Here is a 23,810-nt window from a genome sequence, read left to right as displayed (position 1 = left end):
TCAACTTTTCAGCACCCATTTGAGTGCTGAAAAGTAGAACTTTTCAGCATTTATTTTGAAAAGTGTTGCTATTCGATTCCGTTATTTTTGGTACAGAAAAGTAGGCTGGTTTGGAAATGATTCTGCTTATTTTTTATAAAAAAGATCATTACTAAAAGGATGGATAAACCAAGGATTAACTCACAGAAAAAAAATCAGACTTGCTTGCAAGAATTTTTTTTCAAGATTTTGTTTAAGTTTATAATTACAATTATTTGTTTAATTTTTTACATTCTTTCACATGCTTTCGACGTTTTGTCCATTCGACCTTTTGTCCACTTTCGACCTTTGTCCATTCGACCTTATGTCTTTCGACCTTTTGGCATTCGACCTTTTGTCCATTCGACCTTATGTCTTTCGACCTTTTGTCGCACATCCCGGTTAAGGCTAAGGGGTCGCTTTTCATCGTTGAAGTTTATATTGGAAAAATCACGAAAATGTATGGGGAAAAAATCGTTTCAGTAATTTTCTGCTAGGTGGCGCAGGTCTCGCCCAAAATTGTCCAAGTGTGAGATTCTTGTAGGAAATTAAATTCCCTACAACTTTGTCGAAGGGTGCAAAACGATCCGAGTTGATCCTGATTTTTGGTGATTTTTCTAGAAAAAAATATTTTCTTACATACTTCCTATACACCCCTTGTATACTTTCAAGTATATAAGCCGATTTCTTTTTATCGCATTGCTAATAACTCATCAGGATCAATTCGGATCGTCTTGCACCCTTCTACAAAGTTGTAGGTCATAAAATTTCCTACAAGAATCTCACACTTGGACAATTTTGGGCGAGACCTGCGCCACCTGCTGCAAAAATCCTGAAGCGATGTTTTTCCCCATACATTTTTGAGATTTTCCTCATATAAACTTCAACGATGAAAAGCGACCCCTTAGCCTTAACCAATTTGGCTCAAAATTGGCACAGTTACTTGTTTTTGCCTAAAGAATTGATCCAGGGGGTATCTCTTGCGATTTTCCGAAATATTAAATTTTTCTTGTCACCCTACTGCACAGTGGTCCAGATCGCAAAATTAAGTGGAAAATGGATTTTCCGAAAAATGGTGAAGTTTTGGAGCATTGGTGTCTTCAGAAGAGTTGTTGCAAATAGAAAGAGGCAACTTTTTATTTGGTTGAAAATTAGGGTGGTTTACGATTAGGGTGATTTTGAAAATCTAACTTTTCAGGAATATTTTTGGGAAATTTTTCGTCTTCTAGAAAGTTGTTAGGCTTGCCAATTCATGCAACTTTGTCGAAGACACCAAAATTTTACCTCGTAATCTACGCCTTCTACGACCAAATTTATAGAAAGCATCCGAGCAAACCTTCAAAAATCAGGTTTTTGAATGTGGCAATTCAGGGTCAAGTTTTAGATAAAAGTGATGTTGGAGGCACTTTAAGGACTCTAAAACACGAACATTTTTCTTATTTAACATGTCAATTTGGACTTAAGGGTTACAGCCATTTTAAGGTAAAAAAGATGCAAATTTAAAACTTAAATATCTTGAAAAGACGCAAGCCAAATTTGAAGCGCCAGGTTGCATTTGAAAGAGGAGATTCAGCACTACGATTGCTGAAAAAATCTCAGGGGTGTTTTTCTTTAAACTCGAGATATCTTCATTTGAAAAAGTCTAATTTTCAAGGGAAACCATATGGGACCACCCCAACGAAATTCGAAAAAATTTCAAATATATGTTTTTCCATGTAATTTTGCCCACTGAATCTGAATATGCCCAAAAAATTTAGCCAAATTGTCAACAAATCGATTTTGGGTCATATTATGGGTTTCCATGTAAAATTATCATTTATTCCCAAAATATGACCCAAAATCGATTTGTTGCATTTGTTTGTTTGCGATTTGCATTTGTTTAAAGTTGCCCCTTTCTATTTGCAACAACTCTTCTGAAAACACCAATGCTCCAAAACTTCACCATTTTTCGGAAAATCCATTTTCCACTTAATTTTGCGATCTGGACCACTGTGCACTGGACCCAACACATCAACTTTAAACTATAAAAAATGAACTTCAAACGTGTATACTATAAGCAGCTTCATATAAAAATGTAGTACGAGGGTGAAATTTGTATGGGAGTAGTTGAAAAAACTAACTTAATCCACCTATGTGGTTAAAGCCTTCCTCACAACAATGGCTGTACACAAGTTTCATCTATTTTTATATCCGGCTTCAAAAAAGTACATCGATATCACTTAAGTGGCCATGTCTAGAGACAGGGTTGCCAGATCTTCAATGTTTTGGACTCGTTGGAAAGGTCTTTTGATAACCTAATCAACAATGGGTCGGATAGTGGATCCGGACATAGTTTACATACATTGAAGTGAGATCCGGCTTAAAAAAAGTACATCAATATTACTTAAGGGGCCATATCTCGAGACAGGGTTGCCAGATCTTCAATGTTTTGGACTCGTTGGAAAGGTCTTTTGATAACCTAACCAACGTGTGATCGTATAGTGGAGCCGGACATAGTTTACATACATTTAAGTGAGATCCGGCTTCAAAAAGTACATCAATATCACTTAAGTAGCCATATCTCGAGACAGGGTTGCCAGATCTTCAATGTTTTGGACTCGTTGGAAAAGTCTTTTGATAACCTAACCAACGTTGGGTTGGATGGTGGATCCGGACATAGTTTACATACATTTATGTGAGATCCGGCTTCAAAAAAGTACATCAATATCACTTAAGTGGCCATATCTCGAGACAGGGTTGCCAGATCTTCAATGTTTTAGACTCGTTGGAAAGGTCTTTGATAACCTAACCAACAATGGGTCGGATGGTGGATCCGGACATAGTTTACATACATTTAAGTGAGATCCGGCTTCAAAAAAGTACATCAATATCACTTAAGAGGCCATATCTCGAGACAGGGTTGCCAGATCTTCAATGTTTTGGACTTGTTGGCAAGGTCTTTTGATAATCTATCCAACGTGTGATCGTATAGTGGAGCCGGACATAGTTTACATACATTTAAGTGAGATCCGGCTTCAAAAAAGTACATCAATATCACTTAAGTGGCCATATCTCGAGGCAGGGTTGCCAGATCTTCAATGTTTTAGACTCGTTGGAAAGGTCTTTTGATAACCTAACCAACGTTGGGTTGGATGGTGGATCCGGACATAGTTTACATACATTTAAGTGAGATCCGGCATCAAAAAAGTACATCAATATCACTTAAGTGGCCATATCTCGAGACAAGGTTGCCAGATCTTCAATGTTTTAGACTCGTTGGAAAGGTCTTTTGATAACCTAACCAACAATGGGTCGGATGGTGGATCCGGACATAGTTTACATACATTTAAGTGAGATCCGGCTTCAAAAAAGTACATCAATATCACTTAAGAGGCCATATCTCGAGACAGGGTTGCTAGATCTTCAATGTTTTAGACTCGTTGGAAAGGTCTTTGATAATCTATCCAACGATGGGTCGGATGATGGACCCGGACATAGTTTACATACATTTAAGTGAGATCCGGCTTCAAAAAAGTACATCAATATCACTTAAGTGGCCATATCTCGAGACAGGGTTGCCAGATCTTCAATGTTTTAGACTCGTTGGAAAGGTCTTTTGATAACCTAACCAACAATGGGTCGGATGGTGGATCCGGACATAGTTTACATACATTTAAGTGAGATCCGGCTTCAAAAAAGTACATCAATATCACTTAAGTGGCCATATCTCGAGACAGGGTTGCCAGATCTTCAATGTTTTGGACTCGTTGGCAAAGTCTTTTGATAATCTATCCAACGTGTGATCGTATAGTGGATCCGGACATAGTTTACATACATTTAAGTGAGATCCGGCATCAAAAAAGTACATCAATATCACTTAAGTGGCCATATCTCGAGACAAGGTTGCCAGATCTTCAATGTTTTAGACTCGTTGGAAAGGTCTTTTGATAACCTAACCAACAATGGGTCGGATGGTGGATCCGGACATAGTTTACATACATTTAAGTGAGATCCGGCTTCAAAAAAGTACATCAATATCACTTAAGAGGCCATATCTCGAGACATGGTTGCCAGATCTTCAATGTATTAGACTCGTTGGAAAGGTCTTTTGATAATCTATCCAACGTGTGATCGTATAGTGGAGCCGGACATAGTTTACATACATTTAAGTGAGATCCGGCTTCAAAAAAGTACATCAATATCACTTAAGTGGCCATATCTCGAGACAGGGTTGCCAGATCTTCAATGTTTTGGACTCGTTGGCAAGGTCTTTTGATAACCTAACCAACGATGGGTCGGATGATGGACCCGGACATAGTTTACATACATTTAAGTGAGATCCGGCTTCAAAAAGTACATCAATATCACTTAAGGGCCATATCTCGAGACAGGGTTGCCAGATCTTCAATGTTTTGCATTCGTTGGAAAGGTCTTTTGATAACCTAACCAACAATGGGTCAGATAGTGGATTCGTACATAGTTTACATACATTTAAGTGAGATCCGGCTTCGAAAAAGTACATCAATATCACTTAAGGGGCCATATCTCGAGACAGAGTTGCCAGATCTTCAATGTTTTGGACTCGTTGGAAAGGTCTTTTGATAATCTAACCAACAATAGGTCGGATAGTGAATACGGACATAGTTTACATATATTTAAGTGAGATCCGGCTTTAAAAAAGTACACCAATATCACTTAAGAGGCCATATCTCAAGACAGGGTTGCCAGATCTTCAATGTTTTAGACTCGTTGGAAAGGTATTTTGATAACCTAACCAACGTTGGGTTGGATGGTGGATCCGGACATAGTTTACATACATTTAAGTGAGATCCGGCTTCAAAAAAGTGCATCAATATCACTTAAGAGGCCATATCTCGAGACAGGGCTGCCAGATCTTCAATGTTTTGGACTCGTTGGAAAGGTCTTTTGATCATCTATCCAACGATGGGTCGGATGATGGACCCGGACATAGTTTACATACATTTAAGTGAGATCCGGTTTCAAAAAAGTACATCAATATCACTTAAGTGGCCATATCTCGAGACAGGGTTGCCAGATCTTCAATGTTTTGGACTCGTTGGAAAGGTCTTTTGATAACCTAACCAACGATGGGTCGGATGATGGACCCGGACATAGTTTACATACATTTAAGTGACATCCGGCTTCAAAAAAGTACATCAATATCACTAAAGGGGCCATATCTCGAGACAGGGTTGCCAGATCTTCAATGTTTTGCATTCGTTGGAAAGGTCTTTTGATAACCTAACCAACAATGGGTCAGATAGTGGATTCGTACATAGTTTACATACATTTAAGTGAGATCCGGCTTCAAAAAAGTACACCAATATCACTTAAGGGGCCATATCTCGAGACAGGGCTGCCAGATCTTCAATGTTTTAGACTCGTTGGAAAGGTCTTTTGATATTGTCCGTTTCTCTCGAAGGTACACGCCGCGCGGCATTTCAGAATGTGCCGCAGATACTGTTGCCAGCGATTGTCTGCACTTTTGGTGCAATAAAAAATATTCCCGGCAACAATGCCATGCAATTCCAAGAAGAAGATCAACAAAAACAAAACGCACAGTACGGGATTTGACAGCGCGCATTTGCCGAAAGTGCGGCGCGTCGTTTCGAGGCTGGTATGCCGCGTGTCTTTTTCGGGAATACGCGCAATAACCTAACCAACAATGGGTCGGATAGTGGATCCGGACATAGTTTACATACATTTAAGTGAGATCCGGCTTCAAAAAAGTACATCAATATCACTTAAGAGGCCATATCTCGAGACAGGGTTGCCAGATCTTCAATGTTTTAGACTCGTTGGAAAGGTATTTTGATAACCTAACCAACGTTGGGTTGGATGGTGGATCCGGACATAGTTTACATACATTTAAGTGAGATCCGGCTTCAAAAAAGTACATCAATATCACTGAAGTGGCCATATCTCGAGACAGGGTTGCCAGATCTTCAATGTTTTGGACTCGTTGGCAAAGTCTTTTGATAACCTAACCAACAAGGGGTCAGATAGTGGATCCGGACATAGTTTACATACATTTAAGTGAGATCCGGCTTAAAAAAGTACATCAATATCACTTAAGGGCCATATCTCGAGACAGGTTGCCAGATCTTCAATGTTTTGGACTCGTTGGAAAGGTCTTTTGATAACCTAACCAACGATGGGTCGTATAGTGGAGCCGGACATAGTTTACATACATTTAAGTGAGATCCGGCTTCAAAAAAGTACATCAATATCACTTAAGTGGCCATATCTCGAGACAGGGTTGCCAGATCTTCAATGTTTTGGACTCGTTGCAAAGGTCTTTTGATAACCTAACCAACAATAGGTCGGATAGTGGATCCGGACATAGTTTACATACATTTAAGTGAGATCCGGCTTCAAAAAAGTACATCAATATCACTTAAGAGGCCATATCTCGAGACAGGGTTGCCAGATCTTCAATGTTTTAGACTCGTTGGAAAGGTCTTTTGATAACCTAACCAACGTTGGGTTGGATGGTGGATCCGGACATAGTTTACATACATTTAAGTGAGATCCGGCTTCAAAAAAGTACATCAATATCACTTAAGTGGCCATATCTCGAGACAGGGTTGCCAGATCTTCAATGTTTTGGACTCGTTGGAAAGGTCTTTTGATAACCTAACCAACAATGGGTCGGATAGTGGATCCGGACATAGTTTACATACATTTAAGTGAGATCCGGCTTCAAAAAAGTACATCAATATCACTTAAGTGGCCATATCTCGAGACAGGGTTGCCAGATCTTCAATGTTTTGGACTCGTTGGAAAGGTCTTTTGATAACCTAACCAACGATGGGTCGGATGATGGACCCGGACATAGTTTACATACAGTTAAGTGAGATCCAAATATATGTGAAAACACATTTTTATACATAACTTTTGAACTACTTATCGAAACTTCAATATGTATAAAACTCGATCTATGGGACCCTAAGCCAAGTCGAATGCAACAAGTTCGGGTCAATTGGTTCAGCCAGTGCCGAGAAACATGAGCTAGTTTGTTGGTCACACATACATACACACACACACACACAGACATTTGTTCAGTTTTCGATTCTGAGTCGATATGTATACATGAAGGTGGGTCTACGACGTTTTTATACGAAGTTCATTTTTAGAGCAGGATTATAGCCTTACCTCAGTGAGGAAGGCAAAATGTATAAGAAAAGCCATTTTTTATGATTTTGTCGGCAGATGGCCCAGTTTATCCCCAATTTGTCGAACGGATCAATACTTTAAAACTTGCTCCTCAATTTTGCCTTCCTCACTGAGGTAAGGCTATAATCCTGCTCTAAAAATGAACTTCGTATAAAAACGTCGTAGACCCACCTTCATGTATACATATCGACTCAGAATCGAAAACTGAACAAATGTCTGTGTGTATGTGTGTGTATGTGTGTGTGTGTATGTGTGTGTATGTGTGTGTGTATGTATGTATGTGACCAACAAACTAGCTCATGTTTCTCGGCACTGGCTGAACCGATTTGACCAACTTGTTGCATTCGACTTGGTTTAGGGTCCCATAGATCGAGTTTTATACAGATTGAAGTTTCGATAAGTAGTTCAAAAGTTATGTATAAAAATGTGTTTTCACATATATTTGGATCTCACTTAACTGTATGAAAACTATGTCCGGGTCCACCATCTGACCCATCGTTGGTTAGGTTATTAAAAGACCTTTCCAACGAGTCTAAAACATTGAAGATATGGCAACCCTGTCTCGAGATATGGCCACTTAAGTGATATTGTTGTACTTTTTTGAAGCCGAATCTCACTTAAATGTATGTAAACTATGTCCGGGTCCATCATCCAACCCATCGTTGGTTAGGTTATTAAAAGACCTTTCCAACGAGTCTAAAACATTGAAGATATGGCAACCCTGTCTCGAGATATGGCCACTTAAGTGATATTGATGTACTTTTTTGAAGCCGGATCTCACTTAAATGTATGTAAACTATGTCCGGCTCCACTATCCGACCCAACTTTGGTTAGGTTATCAAAAAACCTTTCCAACGAGCCCAAAACATTGAAGATCTGGCAACCCTGTCTCGAGATATGGCCACTTAAGTGATATCGATGTACTTTTTGGAAGCCGGATCTAAAAAATAGATAAAACTTGTGTACAGCCATTGTTGTGAGGAAGGCTACAACCACATAGGTGGATTAAATTAGTTTTTATTTTTATTTTTGAATGTCATTTTTGTATGAAAATATTTTTGTACAGTTTCAGCCTTCGGGTTATCTTTACAAAATTTGACACAGATGCTTTTTAGACAACATAAAGTTTTCTGCTGTGGATACTCTTTGTGTTGGACCTTGAGTGGTTCGTCTTAAGATTTCATGAAGATGGATTTCATCATGGTTCGCCTTAAGATTTCATGATTTTTTGAAGAGTTTATGAATTGTTGATCTAATCACATTGTAATTACATAATTTTCTATGCCACTTTTACGGAGTCCATATAAGGTTTAAATACTCAATTCGGGGACTCAAGTGAAGTTAATTACAAATACAGAAGCTCAATTTCTTAATTTTTGAACGGAGCTGTTTAATCTGCTCCATCTAAATCAACATTTATATTAGTTTTGTTTGCGATAAGCCAATCTGTACGGAATCTACTTTCAGACATTTATTCAAAAAGAAATCGTTTCAAGCAGGTAAAAACTTACCAAAAGATATGCACGTAGCGTAAAATTTTAATTGCTTTCCTGCAAACATATTTACTTGGCCTTTATCTCACGAAGTAATTTGAACAATTATTTTGCTGGTTCTTCTTCAATCATTAAAAATGAGTACGGTACAAGTTTGATCGAGAAGTGTTATAACCTCTAAAATAATAGGTAAAAGCAGGGCTTTGTAGTCAGAGTCGGAGCCGGAGTCGGTGGAGTCGGGTCTTTTTGGGAAGCCTGAAGTCGGAGTCGGAGTCGGAGTCGTAAAAACTCGAACAGCTGGAGTCGGAGTCGGAGCTGGAGTCGGCTAAATTTTATTAGCTGACTTCCCTTATTTTATGACTCTGACCAAAGTCACGGAGGGGGAGGGAATAAACGAGTAGAAAAAAATAAATTACAACTTTGAAAAATATTTGCAACGGCCTTACTGCCTGCATGCAAACATCGAGTATTAAAACCTAAAGTTAAATATGATAAACCTATCTAACCCCTAGATTCTGTGTTTACAGATCCAAACGTTTAGTGTCAAAAATGTTTGGAAAATAATAGGTTTAAGGAGGATACTTAATGGCAGGGTGTGAAGTGACTTGCAGAAACATCAAGGAAACCAATGATATTATATGCTTTTTCTTCGTTGATGTGGCCATTCGGATTATGAGAAACGATTTTACTTGCACATACCTGGAAACGATTATCAAGTGCTTGGTTGCTCTTGAGATCAACAGACGATTGAGGAGTGTGGCAGAGAGGAGAACGGTAACTGGTAATATATTCGACGAAATGAATCAGATTGCACTCAAAACGAATGACGAGTTAATTGATGATTTTCTAAACGACGACAGTGGCACTACATGCCGTATACAACCTGTCGATCATAGTACCTATGAGCGCTGTATAGGCCTTTTTGGTAGTTTTAAATTGAATATAAGCCTATTAATATCATCTTTCTTAAAGTGAAGTAAATTAATCGTCAAATGAATTATCTTTTTTTCTAAATATTAACTTGTACAAAACAGTTTACAAACAAGTCTTGTGAGTTAGTTTAAATTTAAAGTTGAGTTTGTTTATAGGGATTTTGAACTCGATTTTAAATCCTAGTTCCATCGATCGATCTTGATTTTTTTTTTGCTGGATTTTAATGGTTAACAGTCATTTTTTCCCATGACCCATGAAGAGCATCAGGGCCGAATTTACTAAAGGAATTGATGAAAATTTATTCCTTAACTTAAGAGCGAGTTTTTCACCAATGTGTAACAGGTCGTATCGAGGTGCTCCGATTTGGATGAAACTTTCAGCGTTTGTTAGTCTAAACATGAGAAGAACTCATGCCAAATATGAGCTGGGGGCAACTCCAATACTTCTGACTTACGTGAAATTTTCCGAGGATTCCGAATATGACCAAACTGCGATTGGCTAAAAAGTTAATACCGTAGGCTCATAGTCCATGAAATTCCCTAACTTTTGACCTATGGGAGTTTGGGTGTTGGAAGCTGTTGCAAAAAGATATTAAGGTCTAAAAAAACATTTTTGAACAGTAATTTGTAAAAGCTATGAGAAAAGTCAAACCAATCCTGGATGTCTACGTCTTATTTTGAAGTGCTTCAAAAGACCTTTTAAATGCAACTGGAATTGATGAAGTTTCATGGAAATGCGAGCAAGTTTAAGATTTTTTATGTTTTTTGGACCTCAAACTTCAAACCCCGTTTTACCCCACTTCCCTTTGTCGTTGGGGGCTCATATTTGGCATGAGTTCATCTCATATATAGACAAACAAACGCTGAAAGTTTCATCCAAATCGGAACACCTCGATACCTCTAGAACAAACCCAGCAATATTTGGGTCATTCCTTCCCAAGTGACCACGCGTCCAACATCGACCTTCACCAAATCTGCTCATATTTGGCATGGGGGTTGTTTTTGCCCCAAAAACAAAGAATCCCAAGTTTGGTGACATTTGGTCCACACCAGCGCCCCCCTCTTCTTCTGAGATTTTTGAAAAACCTAATTTTTAAAATGCATTTTGCTAAGAGCTCCCCATTCAAGCCTTCGGACTCCTAGGTTCGAGCAGAAACTTGCAATAGAGACCACAATAGACCCGGGGGTCGTTAATGTGGATGGTTTGATTGTTGCCAGATATGAAAATTTTGCGCTTAAAGTTTTAAAATGCATTTTTAACCCTTTGGACGAGCACTTACGGGAAAACTGACAGTTGCATTCGATTGATGAGAGTTTTTTACATTAAATTCAACCAAAACCTCAGGGTAAATTGAATAGTTCTTGAGATATCACATTTTTAAGTTGGAAAGCTCTGTATTGCATAGCAAATGTTTTACTTTACCATAAATTTTCAACTGTACATTGCATATTAAGCCTTGAAATTTGATTTTTTTTTTCAATTTCTTAACGGAAGCAAATGAATGTTCCAAATTTAATTTATGTATGTATTGTATGTATGTATTGTATTTATGTATGTATGTATGTATGTATGTATGTATGTATGTATGTATGTATGTATGTATGTATGTATGTATGTATGTATGTATGTATGTATGTATGTATGTATGTATTGTATGTGTGCATTTGAACCCACGTCTTGGCAGGACTTGGCGTGGTTCGCGGATATAAGAAAATGACAAAATGTTTAATTTCGAGCGCTTCAACTGGAATTTTCTAGGTTTATGGCCCAGAAGCTAGCCTAAAAATATGAGCTCATTTGGTTAGGGTTGGTGGGTCCAATTTTTACCTGAAGGATTTTTGAAGTTTTTTAAAACATGCTCAAAAAAATAACCTATATATTTTCGGGATCAATTCCTAGCGCTTACCGATGTTCTACAAAGTTGTCCCCCGGATCAAAATCTTTGAGAATTTTGACAATAAGAAAATTTGATAGCGTTTTGGGAAACTTTGTCCAAGAAGATGTTAAAAGTGAAAATTCCCCAAAGTGAATTGATTAAAGTTCCATTCTTACTTCAGGTCAAAACTAGACCCACTAAACATTAACCAAATGGGCTTATATTGTCAGGCTAGCTTCTGGGGCCTTAAAACTAGAAAATTTCTGTTGAAGCGCTCGAAATTAAACATTTTGTCATTTTCTTATATCCGTGAACCACGACAAGTCCTGCCAAGACGAGGGTTCAAATGCATACATACAATACATACAAACATACATACATACATACATACATACATACATACATACATACATACATACATACAATACATACATACAATACATACATACATACAATACATACATACAATACATACATACAATACATACATACAATACATACAAACATAAATTCAATTTTGGAACACTCACTTGCTTCCGTTAAGAAATTGAAAAAAAATCAAATTTCAAGGCCTACTATGCAATGTACTGTTGGAATTTTTGGTTAAGTAAAACATTTGCTATGCAATACAGAGCTTTCCAACTTAAAAATGTGATATCTCAAGAAATATTCAATTTACTCTGAGGTTTTGGTTGAATTTAATGTAAAAAACTCTCAGCAATCGAATGCAACTGTCAGTTTTCCCGTAAGTGCTCGTCCAAAAGGTTTAAATGCATTTTAAAACTTAAAGCGCAAAATTTTCATATCTGGCAACACTGTAAGCAAATTTTGAGTACGCCATTCGATTCTACGTCAAAAAATCTTCAAATATGCATACCCAAAAGTTCACTTTTTGTAAACTTTTCCCTTAGCAAAATGCATTTTAAAAATGAGGTTTTTCAAAAATCTCAGAAAAAGAGGGGGGAGCCACGGGCGCGGGGGTGGACCAAATGTCACCAAACTTGGGATTCTTTGTTTTTGGGCCAAAAACAACCCTATGCCAAATATGAGCAGATTTGGTGAAGGTCGATGTTGGACGCGTGGTCACTTGGGAAGGAATGACCCTTTTACAAAAACTGCCTCTTAATGTTAACATGTTAAGGTTGATGTCAACATTCATACACAGTAAAACAAATTTGAAGGTGTAATATTATTTCTTTTATGATTTCTTTTTCGGACGTAAAATATGTATCCATTCCCAGATGTTTATTACCTTGTTTTTTTTTTGTATGGGCAGTCTCCCCTAAGGGAGCGTTTTTTTATTACCTAACGCAAAAAAATGGATTGTTAGACCCCCCCCCCCCCCTCGTAACAAAATTTCCATACAAATTTTAAAAAAGCTGAGGTGTCCCGTGCCCCCATTTGACAGAAATATGTTCTAAATTTGTCTTAGGGGTTATTCACAAACACCGTAATCAAAATATTTCCAATGCGTGTGTCCCCCCCCCTTCTGTCAGAGCCTGGTCACGCTACTGGATGATTCACTACTTTCCCTTTACTAAGCAATCTAATGCAGAAAGAAAACGATTACAAACTCATAGCTTCAGCGGCGGCCTCGATTCCAAATGCTTAGTTGTGTTGGGGATTTGAACTTATGAGGCGGTAGCGTTACCACCAGGCTACGTGGCTCTAAAACTGTAAAAATGTTATGTTCGGAATGCTCGGAAAAAATCATCTGTTACATTTTTACATTGAAAGCCCAATCAATAATTGATGATGGATAATGGAGCATCCGCCGTCGGGCAGTTTTTGCTTTTTTCTACAATGTATTTCTTATGGAATGAACTGCCAAAAACTGCTCGACGGCAGCAGGCAACTTTTAGGGGCGAAATGGCGACATGTGTCATCTGGCTTGTATAGACCGGAGCAAACTCGCGGGTAATCAAGGTCGATTACGGCGGAAAATTCGAAAAAACTTTTAGAGCTTTAAGCACTTAACTGCTGCTGGAGGATACACGCAGAATGATGTTTTCTAAGTCTCACCTAAAAACCCACTATTTTCTAACGTCGATATCTCAGCAACTAACGGTTCGATTTACAATGTTAAAATATGAAATATTCCAGAAATTTTCCGATATTTTCGAAAAAAATATTGAAAAAATTAAACCAAGACTAACATTTTAAAAGGGCGTAAAAATGAATGTTTGGCTCTTTTGAAATGTTAGTCCTGATTTTTTTTAATACTTCACGAATGTTTCATGTTTTAACATTGTAAATCGGACCTATAGTTGCTGAGTTATCGACATTAGAAAATGGTTGGTTGTTTGGGTGAGACTTAGAAAACATCAATTTTCCTGTTTTTTAACCTTTGCATGGCAATATCTCAGCAACTATGGGTCGTATCAACAAAGTTCAAGAAAGCAAAATATAGAGAATTTTCTCAGCTTTCAAAATTATTTTTTTCAAAGGTAGGCAAACATGGGCACTAATTAAAAAAATTGAAAAACTGCGACTATTTTCAAAAAAGTTACCTAAAAAGGGTTATAACTTGAAAACGGTGCACTTTATCAAAAATTCACTATTTTTTTATTGCAAATTCGATTTTACATCGAAAATTTTTTTGAAAAAATCTGTATTGATTCAAAAAATCATTACTCGGTCAAAGATTTTTTGCCCATTCTGGAAATTTCTGAAAGTTGTCATTTTATGTCCTCTAAAACATATAAAAAAATAAAAAAAATAAAAATAGTGTAATTTTGCAAATCAAGTTTTAGTGTCAAAAAGCTAAATTAAAAATCACCATTTTTTTTACCGTGTATCATTTTTTTTCAGTGTAGTCCATACCCATACCTACAACTTTGCCAAAGATACCAAATCGATCAAAAAATTCCTTCAAAAGATACAGATTTTTTGATTTTCACATATCATTTTTGTATGGACAGCTGCCAAATTTGTATGGAAAATTATATGGACAAACTAATGATGCAAAATGGCTTCTTTGGGCATACCGAAGGCACCAAAAAAGTTTCAGCCGGATTAAAAAATACAAAAAAAATCGAATGACCGAAATCTCAGAGAATTGCTCAATACCTTTAAACAATCCGGATTTTTCCGAAACCAGTTTAACCCCTCGGAGAGGAATTTTGTGGTGGTCAGATAGAGGACAAATAAAACCACCTCTTGCAATTTGAAGCATCCAATTTCGTCCACTACAGCCCGATTGCGAGTCCCTAGTCTGAAATTTGAAATTTTCAAATTCCTCAAGCAAAACGTTCTGACCCAGGACGGTACAGAAATTCTCAGCACGCTTTGAAGCTAATCAAGCTTTTCAAAAGTTTAACTCCATGTTGCACGCATACACGCTCACTTTTAATTTCTTGATAGATCAAAACTGGAACAACACGAGAAAAGGGCGGATAAGCATTTTGACAGTAGGAAACTTGAAAACGATCAACCTTGGCCGATCGACTTTTGAACTTTTGAATTGCAAGTTAAACTTTATTTGGCCCAGACGATAACAACTGGTTTTCAGCAATTATATTCAAATTCAGCAAATTACCGGGGTTCGAGAAAAACCGTGAAAAAAAACAAATAATTTGTCAAGTGTCGTATTGGGTGTTTAGAATTTGAGGGATGACTGTACCTTAGCTTTTCCTAAAATCATCTAAGGAACGTTCTTTTATTACGAAACGCAGATGGGGGAGGGGTTGGAGGCCGCCCCTTACTTTTTTATATTTGTATGGAAATTTTGTTACGAGGGGGAGGGGTCTAAAATCCGATTTTTGCGTTACGTAATAAAAAACGCTCCTAAGAAATGGTCAGAGGTATCAGGTCACACTTGCTCTGCTCTGACAGTGCACGAAGAGAAAAACAACATAAATTTATTTCGGAGCTTTGTCAAAAAAAATCTCTGCGTGCTTCCAAACTCATGAAACTTCCCCCTTTTCGACGATAGATGGTGCTGATCAAAAGCATTCGTGGGTAAGTGGGAGAAAGCTCATACCCAATCAAACCGTTCTCCGCTTGACGGGTTCATTCCGCTTCGAATTCCGCTTCGAAAATTGCTTCGAAAATTTCTAAACAGTTTGTCTGATTGGGTTCCGCTTCGATTCCGTTTGAGCAATTCTTGCACAAGGGCGACACCTGCTGGTGTATTGTTGAACCTCGATGACATTTCGCCGCGTTTCGCCGAAGCGGTTTTTTTTTATTGTGTGAGTGTGGCCTGCTGAAGCAAATGTCAAATTTGCTCAATCTGTTTTTTTTCTCGAGTGCCGACAACGTGTGCACGAGAAAGTTCGTTATGGACGCAGGTTTGAACTTAAATACTTTTGAGTTAATTAATAAAATTTAATATTGATTTTCTCCCTTTCTTTTGCAGAACCAAGCTAAGCCAGCCAGGAGGGAAGTTTTAACGACGTCACTCCGGAACATTTGCAGCACATTCTATCGGTGCTGTTGCACGGCAAGCTTCGCGAATTAGGACACACCGACACGACAAACGCGCACTTTGTGCGGCAGCTGTGCCGGGACTTTCCGCGGGAGCGTATGCCGGTGGTTCTAGCGCCGCTGCTCAACCCGTAATGAACACTGCCTGAGGCAGTCTGGTGATGCAGATCGGCTACACGTTTACGGCCTCGCTCGAAGACTGCAAGAATCACCTGCTGAAGGTTGGTGGCCGGGAGATATCGGCGCAGGATGTGGTCAAGGTTATTTCGTCGATGTACGTCAAGCACGCGTCGCTGGGTCGGTGGGTCCAAGTCGGAGAAACGCACCTGGAAGCCTGAGATCTTTGTGCAGGCACTGAAGGAAGGGGTTCCGAGCTTCAACTGGAATGATGGCTGTCTGGCGTTGGACCATCAGGAGTTCCTGATCAAGGATCGTCCCGGCCTGTCGCTTCAGCTGTGCCTTCTCGACTGGGCTGGGATAGCACTTCCCGGTGGAAATCGTTAATCAGCGGTGGACGAACGTCGATCTGTTCATCACGTTGATTCCGATCTTCCTCGGAAATCACTCCAACTCTGAAACGATCGTACCAGACGTACAACCGGATGGTGCCACCGCCGATTCAAAATGTTTCCTGCAGGCAGGTTCAAACATCTAGTTCCCGACGCAGTACAGCCAGTTTGTTCCGCTGAGCCCGGCCCAGTTGCCAACAAGCACTACACTTGGTCCGCTTCGATTTGGTCAACCTAATGGAGCTGCACGTCGATGGCAGTGGCAAGAATCCGAAGTGTTGACCGGGGCCACCAAGAATGACGCCGTTACGGATTGCCCCGGGGAAGTTTTTTTTGTTTATTATTAATGGAAAATAAAAAATGTGAGGACTGGGGGTTTGGTTTCGGGTGGGTGTTTAATTTAACGAGAAATTTTAAGAAAAATTAATAAAAATCGGCCTATTTTGCCAAACAAAACACTAAACAACCTCTCTGGTTGAATTCAAATTAACTTTGGATTCAACCAAAACAAAAAAAGAAAACCAACAAGCAAAAACAAGAAGAAGAAGAAGAAGCTGTCAAAACCAACCCGTCAATTCCGTTTCGATTCCGTTTGAATTCCGCTTGAACCGATTTGCGGCGAAAACTCAAACGGAACCGGTTGTTGCGTTTGAAACGGAATGCGGTTTAGAATCTAAAACGAACACTGTTTAGAATTCGAATCGAACTTTTTTCGCTCAAGCGGAATTCTAAACGGAATTCAAACGGAACGCGCTGAGTGGGTATTCTTGATTTTATCCTATATACCCTCTGAGAAATGTAACGCCCCGATCAATCTGATGGTTGAATAAAATAGGACTGATGTAACGTCGACCTGGGCGTTTAATTGTGTTTTTTTTTTGGTTAAATTTTATAAATTCCAAGCAACTATTTAAGCTGTAGTGGTGGTTTATTTATACAAAAATATTAATACTTTAACACTGGAACGCCCAACGCATGTCCAACTTACACGGACGCCCAAGCCTCCCAAAAAAGTTGGAACGGTAACTTCAATTCGCTGGTTCTCGGGCCTAACTCAACCAATCAAGATGATTCTTCTTTCCAGTGATTTGTTAGGATGTCTAGAACATTCTAGAACTATGCAGAACTTAATTTGATCTAATCTGTAATTTCTGCGACTGAAAACATCGTTCCACCTTTTTTAAAAAGACTGCCTCCGCGGAATTTTCAGCGAATTTTTTTTACACGCGCGCGAAAAAAAAAAGTAGGAACGATGTTTTTGATCGCAAAAATTACAGATTTGATCAAATTAAGTTCTACAAAGTTCTAGAATGATCTAGACATCCTAACAAATCATTAGAAAGAAGAATCATCTTGATTGGTTGAGTTAGGCCCGAGAACCAGCGAGTTGAAGTTACCGTTCCAACTTTTTTGGAGCCTTGGGCGTTGGAATGTTAATTGACAAACCAACCAAAATAGCATGCCTGATTTTGGTTACCTGTTAAATCTTCATGGAAATTAAACAATTTGAATATGTTTCATATCAATATAATTTACTTCGTTATTATTCTTTTATGCTTTTCTTGGTAATAATAAAATTTACATCAAGTTTTGTTCGTTTCTGAACAACATAATCTAGCGCTATTCATTATTTCTTAGGTAAAACAGTGTATCATGTGTGTAATATAATGACTATTTTTATTTATCATGTCATTCTTCAAGAATTTGTTCAGATAAAAACCAAATAAAAATTCTAACAAATGTTTGGCCCCCCAAAAACACAAGTTGTGAAGAAAGTTTTGCCTTGAGTGTGTTTATAAAAGCTTTTTACTACATGTTATTTTTTTCTACATAACTTGTCATACACTGCGAAGATCTCAATAGTTCTAGAAATATATAGAATCATCTGTTAATTGTGTTTGAGCGATACTTTTAACATTGCAGTGAAGATTGAGAATGATTTTTTAGAAAAATCCTGAATGCTCAAACAAAACTAAGGATTAAGTAATCGTTTAAAACAAATTAATTTGTAAGGAAATCTCAACAGTAGTTAGGTAATTGTTCCTCCTTCCAGCCTCTCTTTGTGTCCTTAGTTTGATACAATTGTTGTGATATTGTTCATCTTTAAAACAAACTTGTCATAATTTGAAAAAAATAAATCATAAATAAATATCTAGTAAAATATAAACAACATGCACAAAAAATGCTTTTAAGATAATTCAAGTATGTAATAAAATGCAAAATAACAGTTTTTCAATAATTTGTTCAGTTGTTGAAATAAGTAAGAATGTATACCACGATGCTGGGCAACCAATGGATTTGACTAGTTGAAAATGACTAGAATAAATTTCTTTAATCATCAATAAACAAAGGAAGCTTGCTGACAGGAAAGTTTGTGCTTTCAGCCCTAAATTTGATCAATCTGAATTTGATTGCTTATGTGATTTAACACGAGTACATATTACTATCATTTGTTATGAATTTCATTAGACTGCTATTTTTTAAGTGTCTTATATATGTTGCTACTAGTATTTCTAATTGGATAAACTCCATCTTCTAAACGATACATTAAAGTACATGTTTATAAGAAGTTGTGTTGCTTGTTTTATAGGTTTGAAATCAACATTCTTTGAATACGTCTTAACAGCCATCACGACCTCTCTAAAACACATCGAATTTTCATTATTTATTCGATATTATAAACTCATTTTAGTGAAATGCATTTAAAGAACGCGCGAATGTAAAAATTATACATAGCATGAAATTTATAGTTCTTCAAAGTAACGAGACTTCTAAAATTTATTTTGAATTTAAACAGTTGTTTTATCGGGAGGAAGATTGCAATCCAACTAGAAATACTCTATCATAAAAAAAAGTCACTGCTCATAGAGTTATCTAAGCCCGAGCTCACGCACACTAGCACCCCATTTGTTTTGCTGGCGGGTACAAAATTTAACCTCAATCTTTTTCGTGTACGTACACGCAATACATGCGCATGTAGATAACTCTATTACTAAAACTGCACTGAATCGTAATGCTAATCATCTGTCATGTATATTATAATTTCGATGATAAACCACGGAGGATTAACGAAGTTTTGAATACTTCTGGATACAGTAGTTGCTCGGTAACTGGGCGTTGTTTAACTGGGCTGCTTTTTAACTGGGCGCTCGATAACTGGGCCGTAGCCCAGTTAAAAAGCCGACAAACGTCAAAAAACCAAAACAAACCGAAATGACCGAGGGGTTAATGGATGCAAAAGCATGTTCAATAAATAATAAATACTTTTTTCAAACTTTTATTTCATTTCAAGTCACAATGAAAGAAATATGAAAAGTAAACATCGTAAATAAATTTGATTAACATTTATTTTTATATTTCATCAGGAAAATATTATGCATCGGTGTTCCCCTCGTTATTTTTCGTTCAACCCAGTTAGCGAGCAGCATTCGGTGACTGGGCTACGTTCTCAGCCCAGTTACCGAACAAATACTGTAGTTCAAATACTGTTGTTTTGTATAGTTTGTCGAGGAAAAAAGTTAACTTAAATGCAAAACAAATAATAAAAGGTTTCTATCATTCACAGTATTAAAATTTAAAATGGGTCGAATTCCAGCCTTCATTTTTAACACATAAGAAATAATCAAAACAATCATGTTAGATAAAGTGCTATTCTTCAGAATGATAATATAACTTTTCAAATCAGCAATTCTCTGAGTTTTCGGTCATTCGATTTTTTTTGTATTTTTTAATCCGGCTGAAACTTTTTTGGTGCCTTCGGTATGCCCAAAGAAGCCAATTTGCATCATTAGTTTGTCCATATAATTTTCCATACAAATTTGGCAGCTGTCCATACAAAAATGATATGTGAAATTTCAAAAATCTGTATCTTTTGAAGGAATTTTTTGATCGAGTTGGTGTCTTCGACAAAGTTGTAGGAATGGATACGGACTACACTGGAAAAAAATTATACACGGTAAAAAAATTGGTGATTTTTTTATTTAACTTTTTGTCACTAAAACTTGATTTGCAAAAAAAAACACTATTTTTAATTTTTTTAATTTTTTGATATGTTTTAGAGGACATAAAATGCCAACTTTTCAGAAATTTCCAGAATGGGCAAAAATCTTTGACCGAGTTATGATTTTTGAATCAATGCTGATTTTTCAAAAAATCGAATTATCGGTCGCAAAATTTTTCAACTTCGTTTTTCGAATTTGCAATCAAAAAGTACTTAAGTGAATTTTTGATAAAGTGCACCGTTTTCAAGTTATAGCCATTTTTAGGTAACTTTTTTGAAAATAGTCGCAGTTTTTCATTTTTGCCTTCCTCACTGAGGTAAGGCTATAATCCTGCTCTAAAAATGAACTTCGTATAAAAACGTCGTAGACCCACCTTCATGTATACATATCGACTCAGAATCGAAAACTGAACAAATGTCTGTGTGTATGTGTGTGTGTATGTGTGTGTGTATGTGTGTGTGTATGTGTGTGTGTATGTGTGTGTGTATGTATGTATGTGACCAACAAACTAGCTTATGTTTCTCGGCACTGGCTGAACCGATTTGACCCGAACTTGTTGTTTTTGACTTGGTTTAGGGTCCCATAGATCGAGTTTTATACAGATTGAAGTTTCGATAAGTAGTTCAAAAGTTATGTATAAAAATGTGTTTTCACATATATTTGGATCTCACTTAACTGTATGTAAACTATGTCCGGGTCCATCATCCGACCAATCGTTGGTTAGGTTATCAAAAGACCTTTCCAACGAATCTAAAACATTGAAGATCTGGCAACCCTGTCTCGAGATATGGCCACTTAAGTGATATTGATGTACTTTTTTGTAGCCGGATCTCACTTAAATGTATGTAAACTATGTCCGGCTCCACTATCCGACCCGACGTTGGTTAGGTTATAAAAATACCTTTCCAATGAGTCTAAAACATTGAAGATCTGGCAACCCTGTCTCGAGATATGGCCTCTTAAGTGATATTGATGTACTTTTTTGAAGCCGGATCTCACTTAAATGTATGTAAACTATGTCCGGATCCACCATCCGACCTATTGTTGGTTCGGTTATCAAAAGACCTTTCCAACGAGTCCAAAACATTGAAGATCTGGCAACCCTGTCTCGAGATATGGCCCCTTAAGTGATATTGATGTACTTTTTTGAAGCCGGATCTCACTTAAATGTATGTAAACTATGTCCGGATCCACTATCCGACCTATTGTTGATTAGGTTATCAAAAGACCTTTCCAACGAGTCTAAAACATTGAAGATCTGGCAACCCTGTCTCGAGATATGGCTACTTAAGTGATATTGATGTACTTTTTTGAAGCCGGATCTTACTTAAATGTATGTAAACTATGTACGGATCCACCATCCGACCCATTGTTGGTTAGGTTATCAAAAGACCTTTCCAACGAGTGCATAACATTGAAGATCTGGCAACCCTGTCTCGAGATATGGCCACTTAAGTGATATTGATGTACTTTTTTGAAGCCGGATCTCACTTAAATGTATGTAAACTATGTCCGGGTCCAGCATCCGACCTATTGTTGGTTAGGTTATCAAAATACCTTTCCAATGAGTCCAAAACATTGAAGATCTGGCAACCCTGTCTCGAGATATGGCCTCTTAAGTGATATTGATGTACTTTTTTGAAGCCGGATCTCACTTAAATGTATGTAAACTATGTCCGGATCCATCATCCAACCCAACGTTGGTTAGGTTATCAAAAGACCTTTCCAACGAGTCCAAAACATTGAAGATCTGGCAACCCTGTATCGAGATATGGCCACTAAAGTGATATCGATTTACTTTTTGGAAGCCGGATCTAAAAAATAGATGAAACTTGTTACAGCCATTGTTGTGAGGAAGGCACCAATCACATAGGTGGATTAAGTTAGTTTTATAATTAGTGCCCATGTTTGCCCACCTTTGAAAAAAATATTTTTGAAAAGCTGAGAAAATTCTCTATATTTTGCTTTATTGAACTTTGTTGATGCAACCCATAGTTGCTGAGATATTGCTATGCAAAGGCTAAAAAACAGGAAAATTGATGTTTTCTAAGTCTCACCCAAACAACCCACCATTTTCTAATGTCGATATCTCAGCAACTATAGGTCCGATTTACAATGTTAAAACATGAAACATTCGTGAAATTTTCCGATCTTTTCGAAAAAAATATCTTCAAAAATTTAAAATTAAGACTAACATTTTAAACGGGCCAAACATTCAATATTACGCCCATTTGAAATGTTAGTCTAGATTTTAAATTTTTGAAAATATTTTTTTCGAAAAGATCGGAAAATTTCACGAATGTTTCATGTTTTAACATTGTAAATCGGACCTATAGTTGCTGAGATATCGACATTAGAAAATGTTGGGTTGTTTGGGTGAGACTTAGAAAACATAAATTTTCCTGTTTTTTAGCCTTTGCATAGCAATATCTCAGCAACTATGGGTCGCATCAACAAAGTTCAATAAAGCAAAATATAGAGAATTTTCTCAGCTTTTCAAAAATATTTTTTTCAAAGGTGGGCAAACATGGGCACTAATTATAAAAAATGAAAAACTGCGACTATTTTCAAAAAAGTTACCTAAAAATGGCTATAACTTGAAAACGGTGCACTTTATCAAAAATTCACTAAAGTACTTTTTGATTGCAAATTCGATTTTACATCGAAAAATGAAGTTGAAAAATTTTTGCGAACGATAATTCGATTTTTTGAAAAAATCAGTATTGATTCAAAAAATCATAACTCGGTCAAAGATTTTTTGCCCATTCTGGAAATTTCTGAAAAGTTGGCATTTTATGTCCTCTAAAACATATCAAAAAATAAAAAAATTAAAAATAGTGTTTTTTTGCAAATCAAGTTTTAGTGACAAAAAGTTAAATAAAAAATCACCAAAATTTTTTTACCGTGTAGCATTTTTTTTCAGTGTAGTCCATATCCATACCTACAACTTTGTCGAAGACACCAACTCGATCAAAAAATTCCTTCAAAAGATACAGATTTTTGAATTTTCACATATCATTTTTGTATGAACAGCTGCCAAATTTGTATGGAAAATTATATGGACAAACTAATGATGCAAAATGGCTTCTTTGGGCATACCGAAGGCACCAAAAAAGTTTCAGCCGGATTAAAAAATACAAAAATTAAAATTAAAGAAAAAAGACCGATTCCGTAGAGAACTGCTCAAATGATAGTATAACGAATCAACTATTTTTGCGATAAATGTGCTCTAAAAACTTTTGTTTTGTTCATTTAGTAGGAATGTTTGAGCTCACCATGTTTCTCAATTGTCTGGTGTTAGACGAACTGTCGTTTTGGGAACAAGATTAATCTTTGTTAGCGTCAACCCGTCATTGATTTAAATTGACACGGAAGCATG

At 37.1% G+C, this 23,810-nt stretch overlaps 1 protein-coding gene across 1 annotated transcript; it reads left to right on the top strand.

Moving 5' to 3' along the window:
- The first annotated feature begins 15,650 nt into the window (after nt 1–15,650).
- Nucleotides 15,651–16,400, top strand: LOC6034585 (CCR4-NOT transcription complex subunit 1). The gene is made up of 2 exons (XM_038249122.1): nt 15,651–15,785; nt 15,854–16,400. The coding sequence occupies exon 2, from the start codon at nt 16,083–16,085 to the stop codon at nt 16,257–16,259; it is 177 nt and encodes a 58-aa protein (XP_038105050.1). The 5' UTR covers nt 15,651–15,785; nt 15,854–16,082; the 3' UTR covers nt 16,260–16,400.
- The last annotated feature ends 7,410 nt before the right edge of the window (nt 16,401–23,810 follow it).

The sequence above is a fragment of the Culex quinquefasciatus genome, chromosome 1 (genome assembly GCF_015732765.1).
Source record: "Culex quinquefasciatus strain JHB chromosome 1, VPISU_Cqui_1.0_pri_paternal, whole genome shotgun sequence".
Classification (NCBI taxonomy): Eukaryota; Metazoa; Arthropoda; class Insecta; order Diptera; family Culicidae; genus Culex; species Culex quinquefasciatus.
Note: the sequence above shows the minus strand (reverse complement) of the source record. Positions and strands in the feature narration are given on the sequence as shown.

Excerpts from the sequence above, each read along its gene's own strand:
- LOC6034585 (XM_038249122.1), top strand. The coding sequence starts at position 16,083 with ATGCAGATCGGCTACACGTTTACGGCCTCGCTCGAAGACTGCAAGAAT.